Below are 12,553 nucleotides of genomic sequence, written 5' to 3' on the forward strand. Positions count from 1 at the left end.
CTTTGTTCAAGAAAATATTTCTGAAGCTTTTTTATTTCCTTTTAAAAACAACAGAAAATTTTCAAAATCAAATCCTTTATTATCAATGTACCCCAAATAGTTAATATATATATAATGAAACACATTTCTAAACACTACTGTACGCATATTCATTGATTATATATATCCAAATTCTAGTAAAAACAATGGTAAGAGATTTTTTTCGTGCAACTATGAATATCTACTCCTATCACAAATTTTCAATAAAGATAATATGATAATTATGTCTAGTGAGCCAAGAAAAATAACTCGAAAGAACCATACATCGTATAAATGTCCTACAAGTAAAATTGAGATAAACTTTTCAAATATATTTGTAGATAAACTTTTCAAATATATTTGTAGATTAAAAAGACAGGTTTGGGAGATTTATAGTAATCTATTTTCATGTTCAAAATATACCATATAAGTGGAAATTTTAGTGAGACGATAAATTAAGTGATTTTTACTAAAAATATCAGTAATTTTAGCGAGAAATAATTTTAGCGATTTTATGGTGCACAGAAATATAACGGTTACCTCTAATGCGGAATAAATTGTTAGCGATATTTAATTTTAGCGATCTCCACACCCTCGCAAAAAATGCCAAAATTGAATCCTCGCTAAAATGTCTGCTTATACGGTAGGTTTTTTTTTACTAGTAGGAAAACTTCTGTTTTGATAGGTTAAAAAAAATTAAAAATTCAAAGCAATCTGCATTGGAGTATTTTAAATATCATTTAAATTCTGAAGTTAACTCAAATTAACATTGTGAACAATTGAAAATGCTACCCTTGTCCTTTTTCACTAGTTTTCTACGTAGTTCCAACAAGACAGTGCCAAAGGGCAAATATATGATTTTTTTCTTGACAAAAATACACTATTTATAGTTAATAATATACAATTGTCCAGCTGAGGATTAATACAATTTTGTGAACCTGCAATTTTTCCATATTGGTGAATCTCTCTACATATAAATATACTGTATCGTACAATTAACAGTTGTTTCTGTAAAATTTTAAAGATTTTAATTGGATAAATAAAACATTACAAAACATAACAACGATAAGAAAACCAACTTGATTCGAAATACTTGCACGATTGAAAAATTATGGATACCAATTACATTATATTTTGTTAAAACTTTTTACATTTGTTATATTGGCATTTCTAAATCGCTGTTATACCAAACCCTATTTAACCAAATCTTCACATAACATACAACCTTTCTAACAATTTTCTACTCGTACCTAAGTCAACTCTCAATGTCTCGGAAGGTTTACAAGATTTCTATATAGGTTAAACAGATGATAATCAATTGTATGTACCACTTAACAAAGGTCATAATAAAAGATATATCCCTTTATAGATCTTATATTTATTTCCGCTGCGGAATTTTCCCAAATATAAAGAATCACTGAAGTAAACAATATATATATAGTCTATATAAGGATTAAATGATAATTGCTCATTTTATACATTTTGATTATTGCACATTATATACATTTGACAGTCTATGGCAGCTTGTAACGTCGTTGAAAACGCACAGCACATACATGAATATCACACTGTTTACAATGTCACTGTGAAAAGAAGATAAGTGTTGTTTAATATTTTTATCATTCAAAAGTTTGGATAAGATTTTTTAAATACCATTTTTAATAACCATTAATTAAAACATCTATATCGCAGAATTTATTTAAAAAACTTCAACATGAGGATAAAACACCTGCTCTGGCCTTCAACTCGAAATTCAGATATATCGACGACGTTTTATCAATTAACAACAGCTATTTCCATTCATATGTCGACTTGATATATCCCAGTGAACTTAAAATAAAAGACATACCAGAGTCTACCAAATCTCTTTCATATTTGAATGCTTTTCTGACTATAGACACCGTTACGGTAACTCAGTCGGTAGAGCGCTCGCCCCTTGATCAGAAAGTCGTGGATTCGAACCTCGGCAGCAGCTGTCCGACCTAAGTCGATACAAAAATAGGGAGCAAATGTTCCTTCGCTAAGCGCTCGACACTTTGAAGTGTAAGTTTCCTTCGGATGAGACCTTAAAAACCGAGGCCCCATGTCACGGTAGGCGTTGTCACGATAAAGAATCCTCACTGCTCAATAACCCCAAGTGCCGAGTAAAGGTCCAAATGTGGAAACCCTTCACAGGTATATGATGACGTCTCTATATGAGTGAAAAATTCTCGAATGAGACGTAAAACAACATACAATCAATCAATCAATCTGACTATAGACGATAGGGGCAAGCTAACAACTAAATTTAATGACAAACAAGATGACTTCAGCTTTTCCATAGTCACCTTTCCTTGTAATATTCTGCTATCATCTGCATATGGTGCTTACGTCTCTCAAGAGCATGCCCTGAGTACGATCAATTTTTAATCCAAAACAGGCTACTGACAGATAAATTGATGTTACAGGGATTTCAACAACCACGTTTAATGTCAGCATTTCTTTAAGTCTATAGTCGTTATTATGACTTTGGTATCAAATATAAATCATGTACTTAGGCCGATGTGTTTCATACCAATCGGTAGGCCTTTATTTGTGTACTTAATTTGACTACGAAATGTTCCATCTACCTGATCATTACATAGAGTTCAAGGCGGGTGTGACCGGTCAGCAGGGAATGCGTACTCTTCCTATGCACCTGATCCTACCTCTAAAATTTTCAGCGGTATGTGTTTTATGCCTTGTTCACAAATTTGTTTATTTTTTGTACATTTTTATTATAACGAGATCGATCACTGTTTAAAGTTATCCTAATCTTATCATTAAATGTCGTGATCTTTTTTAAATAGACGCGATTCAAATTACAAATGTAAATGACTTCTTATTTCAAGACATTAATCAAAATTGAATTTAAACAATTAATAAATAATCAATTGTCGACCCTTTTCTATGAACATCCCCGTAATTTGTACTAGAACGCCTGCAATTGCAAAGTTTAACCATAAACTTTACTTGGTAAAAACTCAGTAAATTTCAAGCAACTCACTGGCAAGGTAGGGAATAATGGGAATTCGTATTGCATCTCTTACTGTGATAACATATTTTCTCCAATCCCCCCCTTAAAAAGATCATTCAATAAACAAATCCCCCTACTTTTTTATTTATAATTTTTTTTTTTGGATATGGACTTAATCTTAAAAATTACTTAGTTTATTGTCATATTCGTATATATCCATTGATGCTTTACGAAAAGGTGTTTGGAGTTGTTTCGGCGAATTTATACACCAGGAAGAATTATTATTATTATTATTATTATTTTATATATATATATATATATATATATATATATATATATATATATATATATATATATATATATATATATATATATATATATATATATATATATATATATATATATATATATATATATATATATTGCTGGACAAACTTCAATCATAATGTTTTAAAAGAATTGAAATCTTCGCTTACCTCAGTATTTAATGGTTTTGTTCTAATTTCGGGCCGTTTGATTTCAAACTGGAATAAAATTTAGACAAGGTATAAACATCTACTTATCCATCTGAAGTTTGACTCAATATCTTAGTCTATTTATGCATAACATTAAAATTTCTAATCACAAAAATTTAAAAGAACTCTCAATAAAACATTGGTTTTTTTTCTCCTTTGCCTTTATTAAGAATACAGAAAACTCCTCCTGAAATTAAAGGAGTCCAATTACTTTATTGTATATTTACGCTAAAGATAAAATTTATTCAAAGTGTTTCTTTACTAAATCGTGATTAGATGGCAGACTGTATCAAATCTCAGAGAGAATCTTCACAGATTTGAAAGCAGGAATTGCTATTCACTCACAACGAAGTTGAAGAGGATAAGTAACGCTCTTGTGTGTGTGGATGAGTGTTAATGAGGTAGGCGTATCGTGGAAAGTTGTTCTTGTATTCATAAACCCCACAGAACTGTGATTGGAATTTTTGTGTGATGAATATTTGTCACTTGAAATTGTATAATGCTTATTATTATGGGAAAACAAAACAGGTGTAAATTAAACATCATCCATGTATAAATCCAAAATTAAATCAGGAAACTCACTTTCTCGTTTGGGTGCAAAGCTTGGTACATAAAATCCCATGAGAAATTAGACTGAACTGGATCATCATACACTGTTAAAAAAACGAAGTAAGATTAAATATGTATATTCATTACAGTGATTTCATTTTTAAATACATGTAATAGGTTAGTGTGATTGTTAGATTATTAACAATTGCTAGGAGATTCTTAATTTTTTACTATCCTTAATTCGCTGACTTAAGGATATTTATTCCAATGGAAACTTAATTATACTAAAATATATCAAATTATTGACAAAAATTCCACTGTACTTTTAATGAGGAAAACTTTCAAAGTTCCTCTTATGTTCATTATGTTCAAAGCAGTGAAAAATTAACATATTTATGATAAATCGTTCAGTACAGCTTTTAAGCCTTACAAACATTGAAGCAGGTTTGTTGGTATAACTCTTATAAATCGCCAGAAACAAGGTAGAAACTATTTCAGAATGAGAAGGTCATTATTGTTTTTAAGAATGCACACAAGGATCAGAAGTCAGATTCGATCTTTCATTAAGCTAGTAACACAATCATGCTGGAATTCATTTATATTTAAACAAAACTAGAGCAAAAAAATATATAATTTTTAAAACAACAAATTCAGTGCCATATATTATGAAACTATAGCTCATGATATGGTTCATTATAAACTATACTTATAAGTAATTAATGGGTATAGCGAAAAATAGGTAATCTTGGAATGATAGTCTCAGTTTTGAAGACCCATAAAACTGTCGACAAGGTAATAGGAAATTTCAATACAACAGGGCTCTCCCTATTCCAATTTACAATCTTTCTCATGTAGCATCTCCTTATATAAAAACATAATAAATAAAAAATTGGCAAAGATCACGTTGTTCATTTTAAATTTACGGGAGATAGTTTGAATGCATTGAGTTTAAATTCATTATAGCGTAAATTTTGAATAATATTGATAATTAATAATGCCAAAAAATATAAATGAATTTTGAATTTAAAAAAACCCACATGATTAGTCCTATGTAGTTTTTCATTTTCTATATAAAATTAAGACTATTTTTTTAAAGGGTACAAACTAGGCGATACTCCTCCTCTAGTAACATCATCAAATCCATCCTTTTCTCTAAATGCAGTTTGATACCCGTGATGAGGTGAGTAGGGCGATCTCTGTCTACCCCAACTGTCAATCTTTGTTGGAATGCCAGAGGAAAAGTATGTTCCTTGACCTCCAAACATGTTTCTGCTAAAAATATAATGATGCTTGTTCAATAAATTTATGAACTTATAATATATCATATTGCATTATATATATATATATACATATATATATATATATATATATATATATATATATATATATATATATATATATATATATATATATATATATATATATATATACACGAGGGGTTATCAAAAAGTTCGTGGACTGACGCGATAAAATTAATAATATGTAGTCTTTGCTTACAAAATTTATGCGGAACATAAAACAACAAAAGTTTAAGAAATGTTGAAAATTTTAGCTTAATACGTTGATATTTTGCCAAATTAGTTTTTCTCAGTTACACTCAGGTAGAAAAAAACGTCATATTAGAGGTTGCGCCGCCTGGACATACCTTTTCTTACATAAACACTAACAATTTATTAAAAAATAAAAATTAGGATTTATGGTTTATTCTATAGATAGAAAAGATTATGCTAACTAAATGTGTAAAAATTCATTGATGTACGTAAAGCGGTTTTAATTTTATGACGCTAGTCCACGAACTTTTTGATAACCCCTCGTATATATATATATATATATATATATATATATATATATATATATATATATATATATATATATATATATATATATATATATAATGTCAAATTGGTCAATATTTGATACATGTAATCGGTTACTCAGACAATCATCTGATCGAGTACCCGGGTACTGGGTAAAATGTATATACAAGTGTGTTTATTCTTTTAAGACTAGTTAATCCATGATCAACTCCAATTTTTTTTAATATATTTATAATGAATGACTGTATATAAACATCGAGGTCAACGAAAACTATATTTTTTCATCAAATAAAAACAAACAAGCAGAAACACGAATTAATACACAAATAATACAAATAGTTTACAGTTTATGTTTAAGAAGACAATTTGATTTACGCAAGAGGAGGACAATCTGTTAAGCAGCTTTGTTAATAAATGATTAGACTAGCAAAAGAGAATATCTTTTCGGGCTCGCTAGTCGTAATTTATTTGATTTGTAGGTTTTCTCTGTATACGCTAATTTTACTCCGCATAGCTGACTTTCAACATTTTCAATCTTCAGTTATTTCTAATTCTACTACAATCATTGCCGAGATCAAAGAAATGCCGCAGACATTATTCTCCAATAAATCACGAACGTCATAAAAAATATCAGATCAGAAACACATATTAAACCTGTACAGTTGAAATGAATATTTAACTGTAGAATCTGATACTTATTCATACCATATCGATGTGTCGTCTTCCGCAGTCTAAAAAGTGTGTATTGCCTAAAACAGCGGTTTCTAAAGCTCAGTTGGGCTGTTCCACGGACCTCCCCACAACATTTACACTCCGTGATTTTACTGGTTGAGCAATGAAACGAACAACTGATTTTGTTTTTTTTTTTTATTCTCAAAAATTAACCAGTATATGTTACAAACAAATTTATAAATAATTAAAGGTTATATTTAACCCAACAAAAGCTCAAATCGTCTGCATTTTATGCAAGTTATCAAACAAATTGACCCTCTGGTGTTAAATGGAACAGCAAAATCGCGACATAATGACCTAATTCGTTTCTCTATAGAAGAAACGATCAGCCGCATGTTTGAGCTGTTAGTAGAATAAAAACAAGTATTAGCTTTCCTAAAAAAGCTTGTCTGACTTGAGCAAATTTATTTTATGCGAAGAATCAAGAAAAGCATAATTCAGTCTAATCAACATGAAATGAATTCTTTTGCTAAGAAACAAGAAAAGTTCAATTCAGAGGCATCAACAAAAAATAAAACGTGGACATGAATTTATTCTATTTTGAATTTATTGTAATTTCTTTTTTTCATGGACGTACTGTAGGAACCGGAAAGGGGGGATGTTGGGGACCGTGCCCCCAATAATTTTGCCGATTTATACATAGCTATTTTATGCTTGTGTCCCCTAAATCATGTAAATATTAGCTTTTGATAACTTTTTTATGCTATATAAGGATTTTTTTCTTGATAGTGCCCACCATAAATTGAAAATGTCTGAAATTTCTTCCAACGAGCCTGATTATGGGTTCAAAATTATATCTAGTGCTTTTGAAAGAAAAAACTACAATACATAAAAATCTAAACATCAATGAACAATTTTGATAATTAAGAAATGTTTTATTTAAAAAAAAAATAAACGTGTTACAAATGAGCTAACATCTTTGCATTTAAGCAAAGGAATATTCAACATCTATTCTTCACTTCGATTTTTTTTTACTATGAATAAATCAAACGTTTGAAAGTTATGAATATGTGTATATTTATAAAAATGCTAAAGGAAAAGAGGCTTAGTGTGCATTGAAAATAAACATCCATTAGTTAATCCGATAAAGATAATCGGCAGTATTGACCTGACCAGTTTCATTCCTTCTGTTTTGCTAGACATGAATGATGCATTCGGAGAATGGTCAAATGTTATGTAACCTATAATGTATAATGTGATAATAATGACATCAGCTCCAATGCTCTGGCTTGTTTGGGTGTTTAGCATGTTTCCTTTACTCCTTATGCTCTCCAATTGATAGTTAAGATAGTATGAAGTTTCCAAGATCAAGTTATCACAAGAATTCTATTGAACGACTTGACCAACAAGCCTTGGCTAAATCAAGTACTGTCTGACGCCATGACGTCAGACAATTGATGCAGGATAACCTCCTCGGTCTCGAAATGTTGTTCGAAATATAAAAGCCTCGGCTAACGCCTCGGATTTAATTTTTCAAACAACATTTCTCGACCTCGGAGGTTATTCTGCAACATTCACAAAAACACAGACTTTATTTCTTAAATATTTCTTCACTTTTGACTTGGGTAGCGGAATTTCTATATATTTCGATACCGTTTACTTAGTAAGGCTTACAAATAATTTTAAAATAATAGACCATAATTAAACGATGATCATTGAATAGGAAATCAATGAAACCATCCAAAAACACAATAAATGTAGGTGAGAAGAGCTGTACACCGTAATTGCAGTATATACACAGCCCTGGGCAATTACGAGCATTTACTGGTGTAGGTGACGGCATGCTAATTCCTGATTACTGTATTAGATATTGACAATATGTTTTTTTTTTAATTTAGAAGTTTTTGATAAATACATGTACTTTAAAAAATGAACAAAAAGAAAGAAACATTCGAGTAATCGAGTACCAATTTTGGTATTCGATACTCGGGCGTTCGATTCAGTACCCGGTTAATCGGGCACTCGTTGACATCCCTAATATATATATATATATATATATATATATATATATATATATATATATATATATATATATATATATATATATATATATATATATATATATACTTATTCAAAGATTTGTATTGTTTGTATTTTCTTTTATAAATGGATCACTGTTCGTATTTTTTCCCACTTTTTTCATATCAAAAAAAAAAAAAGAAAAAAAAAGAATACTTACTCTAAATAATCATCATTATCATCAGACGAGCTTAATGAATTTTCTTTATAGCGATGTCTTCTTAAGAAAACTATTACAATGGTGAAGATGAGAACTGCGGTGAAGAAGAGGGGTATTCCAACTCCAAGACCGACAATCAGCTTAAATTCGTCATCTTTGTCAAAAAAGTGAAATCATGAAATCTTTTATAAAAGCCTAAATCCATAAATGTAATTGATGTTTTTTTTTTTGTTTTTTTTTTTTTTTTTTGGGGGGGGGGGGGGTTCATATTTGATAAAATGAAATACTTTAAGTTAGTTAACGACAGTGCTATTTATGTGTTTTGAAGATTCTTTTAAATCTATCTCACAATCATCTCCTCAATTCAAGTAAAGGTGCGTACAACCATATTATAAAATATAAACATATTTATAAAATACTCACAATCATCAGAGATCATTCTACAAATATGCAAGAATAACAAAATATATAGAAATAACTTTTTAAAGCATGCTATTAATAATAACAATAATAACTAGGAGACTAATTGTTCTCGAACAATTAGAGGTCTTTCCACCTTCTTTAAATCTGATATATTTTTCATATTTTACTCTCTAATGATAATTTTTATCCAAAAAGAATCCATAAATGGCTTGAAAGATAGAAAAAATGAGAATTTTAAAAATTTTGAAATGACCTTGACCTTTGACCTTGAACAAATATTCAAGGTCAAAGGTCAAGGGTCACATTGCACTTGACCCCATGCTTCTACAACTTTTACGTTAAAAGTTATAAGGTTTACTAGTAAGCGCAAAGACGTTAAAGGGCGATAACTCATATAAGGGGTCATCGGATACTTTCGCACTAAATAGATTGAAGTTGTGTCTAAAGACCCTGAAGACATTAGTGAAGGTTTTGTGTCTCTACGGTTTACGGTTTCGGAGGAGTAGCAATAACAAGGTTTTCAGTAAAAGGGGCAATAACTTTTAAAGGGGTAAATTTCAGGGGACAAGTATGAAATCTTTGAAATAATTTTAAGAGGACATATTAATGATGCAAAGATATTTAATATATGTTGAAAGACAAAAGAGATATAAAAAGAGCCTAATTTCTCATATTTTGAATTACCTTGACCTTTGACCTTTGCATATATTTTAAGGTCAGAGGTCAATGAATCTTATGCAGTTGGTCCCATCTCTCTACAACTTATCGTTTTGAAAATTTTTAATTATTCGTAAGTTTCATAAACTTTCAGGGGCAATAACTCATAAAAGGGGTTGACGAATACTTTCGCAATGAAAAGACTGAAGAGTCCCCTCAATTAGTCGAAGACATTGGTGAAGGTTCCATTCCTCTACAGTTTATGGTTTCGAAGGAGTAGCGATAACAAGCTATTCTTGCGAAAGGGGCAATAACTTCGTAAGAGGTCATAGGTCAAACACGGGGGGTCGTTTTTCGGAATAACTTTTGATATCCAGTATCATGAACTATAAAGTTTTTCGATAAGTCTTGCAGTTTCAAAAGTCCGGGAAGAAAAATAATAATAACTAGGAGACTAATTGTTCAGAGAACAATTAGAGGCCTTTCCACCTTTTTAAGTGTTTCCGTGTCATTTGGGTTGGAAAAAAAGGAGAAAAATGCAAAAAATGCAACAACAACAACAAAAAAAAAAAAAAATTGCTCCTCCAGCTGGGATCGAACTCAAAACCCTTGGGTTGAAAGGCAGGTGCGCTAACCATTCGGCCACGCTTTCCGATAACATACGTAAGTTAATTGTTTAAGACTATAGAAGAAATGCAAGCGTATTTTTGGAATCGGTAGGGGAAGAAAGAAGTTCCGTAAAAGGAAATAGTTCCTGAACTTGCAAGCAGTATATAAAATAATAAGGGACGGGCTGCGTGAGAAAACGTTAACACTGTTCCCTAAGGAAAATGTATTAATGGACTGTAGCCCGATTCATCGATATTGAGCGCATGTTGAATTTTTTGTAAATAGCTTTCTTGTAAGCTTAAAAGATCGGGTTCGGATTTTAACCTTTCTGACTGAATATCCTGAAATAAATATGAAACATTAAAACAAGCATTTCTTTGGGTTAAATTAAATATGTGTATCACAAATTAAACTCCCAACATGCATTTTTAGAAGGGAAACACGACAATGAAAGCGAGAATTGTTTTTAATATACCGAAAATCGCTATTTCTGGAAACTGATTAATTCTAAATAAAAATCAAATAAATTCCAAATGTAAGAGAAAGAGAGAATGCTTGGTGTTAAAATGTCGTATCATATCAGGAGAATCGAATGCTACTAACGACATCTGAAGAAATAGCCGATAAAAGGTTTAGATCACTTCTTCGTTCACCTGCACTTAAATTTCAAACACAACAGAACTTGTAGTATTTGCCGTGAAACTTCATGACTTCTATAAACTTATAAGACTCACCGTAAAACTCTACAGAAAGTTTCTCTGAGGTCTATACTACATTTGTACCAAATTTGGTGTCGATCCGAGGTCTGGTTTGAATTCTAGAGTAATATTCTACATTGTTGTTGATGTGATTTTTTTTTTTTTTTTTTTTAAGAAAAGGGGGGGGGTGAGGTGAATTATTTATTTTATGCCTCTTTTAAACTACGAATTGTAACTACTTCCACATCCTTAAGCCTTATTGTGACCTTTGAGTCAAGGTCAAAGGTCAAGGGTCAAGGTCATTCAAAAAAAAAAAAAAAAAAAAAAAAAGAAATCTTTACTTTCTGTATTTTTACCTGATACTGGAGCTGGATGCATGTCCTAACTTTTCTATTTGACCCAATGTCAAGGTCAAAGGTCAAGGTCAAAGTTCAAGGTCAAAGTTCAAGGTCATTTGGTGAATTGCTATATTTTACACATATATAAGGGATTTCTTATGTTTTTAAATGACCTTGACCTTTGACCTTGACCTATATTTCAAGGTCAAAGGTCAAATATGCCGAAGCAGTTGGTACCATGTCTCTAGGATACACCGTTTTAAAAATAAGTTCATTAAATGTAAGTAGCGTAAACTTTCAGGGGCAGTAACTCATACAAGGGTCCAAAGAATGCTTTTGCAATGATAGAATGAAGAGAGTACTAAATGAGTCGAAGACACTGATGAAGGTTTGGAATCTCTACGGTTTACGGTTTCGGAGGAGTAGCGATAACAAGGTTTTGTTGCAAAAGGGGTGACAACTTTTGAATGGGTCAAGCTCGACGGACAAGAATGAATTCTTTGAAATAGTTTTAGAAGGACATACTATAGATGCAAAGATATTCAGTATGTGTTGAAAGACAAAAGAGATATTAAAAAAAGCTAATTTTCTCATATTTTGAATGACCTTGACCTTTGACCTTCACAAAAATTTCAAGGTCAGAGGTCACAAAATCTAATGCAGTTGGTCCCATGTCTTTACGACTTATCGTTTAGAGAATTTTGTCATTATTCATAAACATCAAAAACTCTCAGGGGCAGTAATTTATTAAAGGGCTCGACAAATCGTTTCGCAATGAAAAGATTGAAAAGTCCTCTCGAGTAGTCGAAAACATTGGTGAAGGTTCTGTACCTCTACGGTTTATGGTTTCGAAGGAGTAGCGATAACAGGCTATTCTTGCAAAAGGGGCAATAACTTCGTAAGAGGTCATGGGTCAAACACGGGGGGTCGTTTTTTGAAATAACTTTTAATGTCCAGTATCATGAACTATAAAGTTTTTCGATAAGTCTTGTGGTTTCAAAAGTCCGGGAAGAAAAAAAATAA

At 31.0% G+C, this 12,553-nt stretch overlaps 1 protein-coding gene across 1 annotated transcript in view; it reads right to left on the minus strand.

Moving 5' to 3' along the window:
* Positions 1-398: 398 nt before the first annotated feature.
* The window catches only part of LOC133197100 (uncharacterized), a 67,776-nt gene continuing 55,621 nt past the window's right edge, over positions 399-12,553 (minus strand). Inside the window, exons 26-31 of the mRNA XM_061332946.1 lie at positions 9,229-9,245; positions 8,806-8,959; positions 5,183-5,349; positions 4,111-4,181; positions 3,490-3,537; positions 399-1,601 (exon numbers count right to left, since the gene is read on the minus strand). Of these exons, the coding sequence (XP_061188930.1) occupies positions 1,599-1,601; positions 3,490-3,537; positions 4,111-4,181; positions 5,183-5,349; positions 8,806-8,959; positions 9,229-9,245 (460 nt within the window). The 3' untranslated portion in view covers positions 399-1,598. The remainder of the gene's footprint in view (positions 1,602-3,489; positions 3,538-4,110; positions 4,182-5,182; positions 5,350-8,805; positions 8,960-9,228; positions 9,246-12,553) is intronic.

Source organism: Saccostrea echinata, unplaced genomic scaffold, assembly GCF_033153115.1.
Source record: "Saccostrea echinata isolate AGI-Se365-2 ecotype Australia unplaced genomic scaffold, CSIRO_AGI_Sech_v1 ptg000001l, whole genome shotgun sequence".
In the NCBI taxonomy this organism is placed as follows: Eukaryota; Metazoa; Mollusca; class Bivalvia; order Ostreida; family Ostreidae; genus Saccostrea; species Saccostrea echinata.